The following is a 1,742-nucleotide window of genomic DNA, read 5'->3' as shown; positions in this document are numbered from 1 at the left end:
AATAGCAGCAACAGCAACCGCAACAGCAACAACAACAACAGCAACCGCAACAACAACATCCACAACAACAACAGCAACAACAACAACAACAACCACACAAATAAAAAATGTGTTGGAAAAAATATAACTAACAATAATAACATTATATTAATGAAAATTTATAAAAACTTAATAACAAATGATAATTTTCTTAATACTAACAACAACAACAACAGCAACAACAAACACAACAACAACAACAAACACAACAACAGCAGCAACAACCACAACAACAACAATAATAGTAATAATAATAAAAAGAGCGAGAATGATAATTATGATAATGATTGGAAGTTCAAGAAGCTACCATTTAAAGTTTTCGCTCATAAATTGTCTCGAAGAAGTTATCAAATATTAAGCGCTGCGCCGTTATCATATCACAAGAATTCGATGATGACGTCATCATCGTCAGTAGTATCACCATCATTATCGTTGATAACTTCATCACCATCGTCGACATCGTTATCATCACCGCCAGCACAATTGTCATCATTGCCGTCATCATCATCATCATCTTCTTCTTCATCATTCTTATTATCATCATCATCATCGTTTTCGTCATCACCTTTAACGTCGAAAGATGAAAATGTGACGCCACCACCACCACCACCACCACATCTTCACGCTTGCACGACTTTCCCGCCAATAAACACAATTTCTCCAACATTGATAAGAACGTCCAAGTTATTATCCTTCCCCTCATATTCATCCTCCTCCTCCTCTTCATCGTCGCCGTCATCATCATCATCATCACATGTGATATCACTATCATCGTCATCATCTATAACATCATCATCATCATCACCACCCCCATCAATGTTTCACCCTCCCCACCAAACTCTCAACCCATCACATCTTAACCATCGCCAAACGCCACAAAACCATAGTGCCTATATAAGCACAGCTGACGGAATGAATTCACATCGGACGGGCAAAAACCGACGTCGAAAGCTGCAAACGTTACTTCATAAGCTTCAACGAAAAAATTTTCAACAACATCAACAACATCAACGTCAATTACAAAATATTCAACCGCACCAGCCACAGAAGCTACGATTACAGCCACCGAGTCACCTTAGCAAATTGTATTATGATGAACAATTTAAATCGCAACCGACAATTCCGAAAAATATTTATTCAACATTGTCGCTGGAGCAACATCGTCAATGTCAACAACAACAACATCAACAACAACAACATCTACAACAATATCATCAACAACAGGATCTACAACATCAACAACATCATCAACAACCGCATTCACAACAAGAACAACAACATGAACATCACTATCAAAGTCAGCGTAAATCATCCAAAGAACAATCTTCAGTTGGACAGCTTGCAAACAAGCAGCAGAGGTTTCAGCATTCTAGTAAACAACAGCATCAACAACTACAACAACAACATCAACAACTACAACAACAACATCATCAACAACAATATCAACAACATCAACATCTCCATCAACAACCACATCAACAACCACATCAACAACAGTATCAACAACATCATCAACAACATCAACAGTTATACCAACAAATACAACATCAACAACATCAACTACAGCATCAGCCTCAACAACAACAACAAAATCAACGACAACATCAGCATTTACATTACCAATTACACAGAGAACAACGAAAGCGTAGGAAAAATTTTTTACAAGGCTTTGAAAAGCCACACATTTTAATAAACCGACACCG

At 37.4% G+C, this 1,742-nt stretch overlaps 1 protein-coding gene across 1 annotated transcript in view; it reads left to right on the top strand.

Moving 5' to 3' along the window:
• The window catches only part of HELRODRAFT_163778 (hypothetical protein), a gene marked incomplete at both ends in the record, with an annotated part of 23,892 nt that overhangs the window by 156 nt on the left and 21,994 nt on the right, over window positions 1-1,742 (top strand). The window contains 3 exons of the mRNA XM_009027553.1: window positions 255-382; window positions 620-722; window positions 991-1,684. Of these exons, the coding sequence (XP_009025801.1) occupies window positions 255-382; window positions 620-722; window positions 991-1,684 (925 nt within the window). The remainder of the gene's footprint in view (window positions 1-254; window positions 383-619; window positions 723-990; window positions 1,685-1,742) is intronic.

This window comes from Helobdella robusta (genome assembly GCF_000326865.2).
Source record: "Helobdella robusta unplaced genomic scaffold HELROscaffold_5, whole genome shotgun sequence".
NCBI classification, from domain to species: Eukaryota; Metazoa; Annelida; class Clitellata; order Rhynchobdellida; family Glossiphoniidae; genus Helobdella; species Helobdella robusta.
The sequence above is the reverse complement of the archived record's forward strand: the minus strand, read 5'-3'. Positions and strand labels throughout refer to the sequence as shown.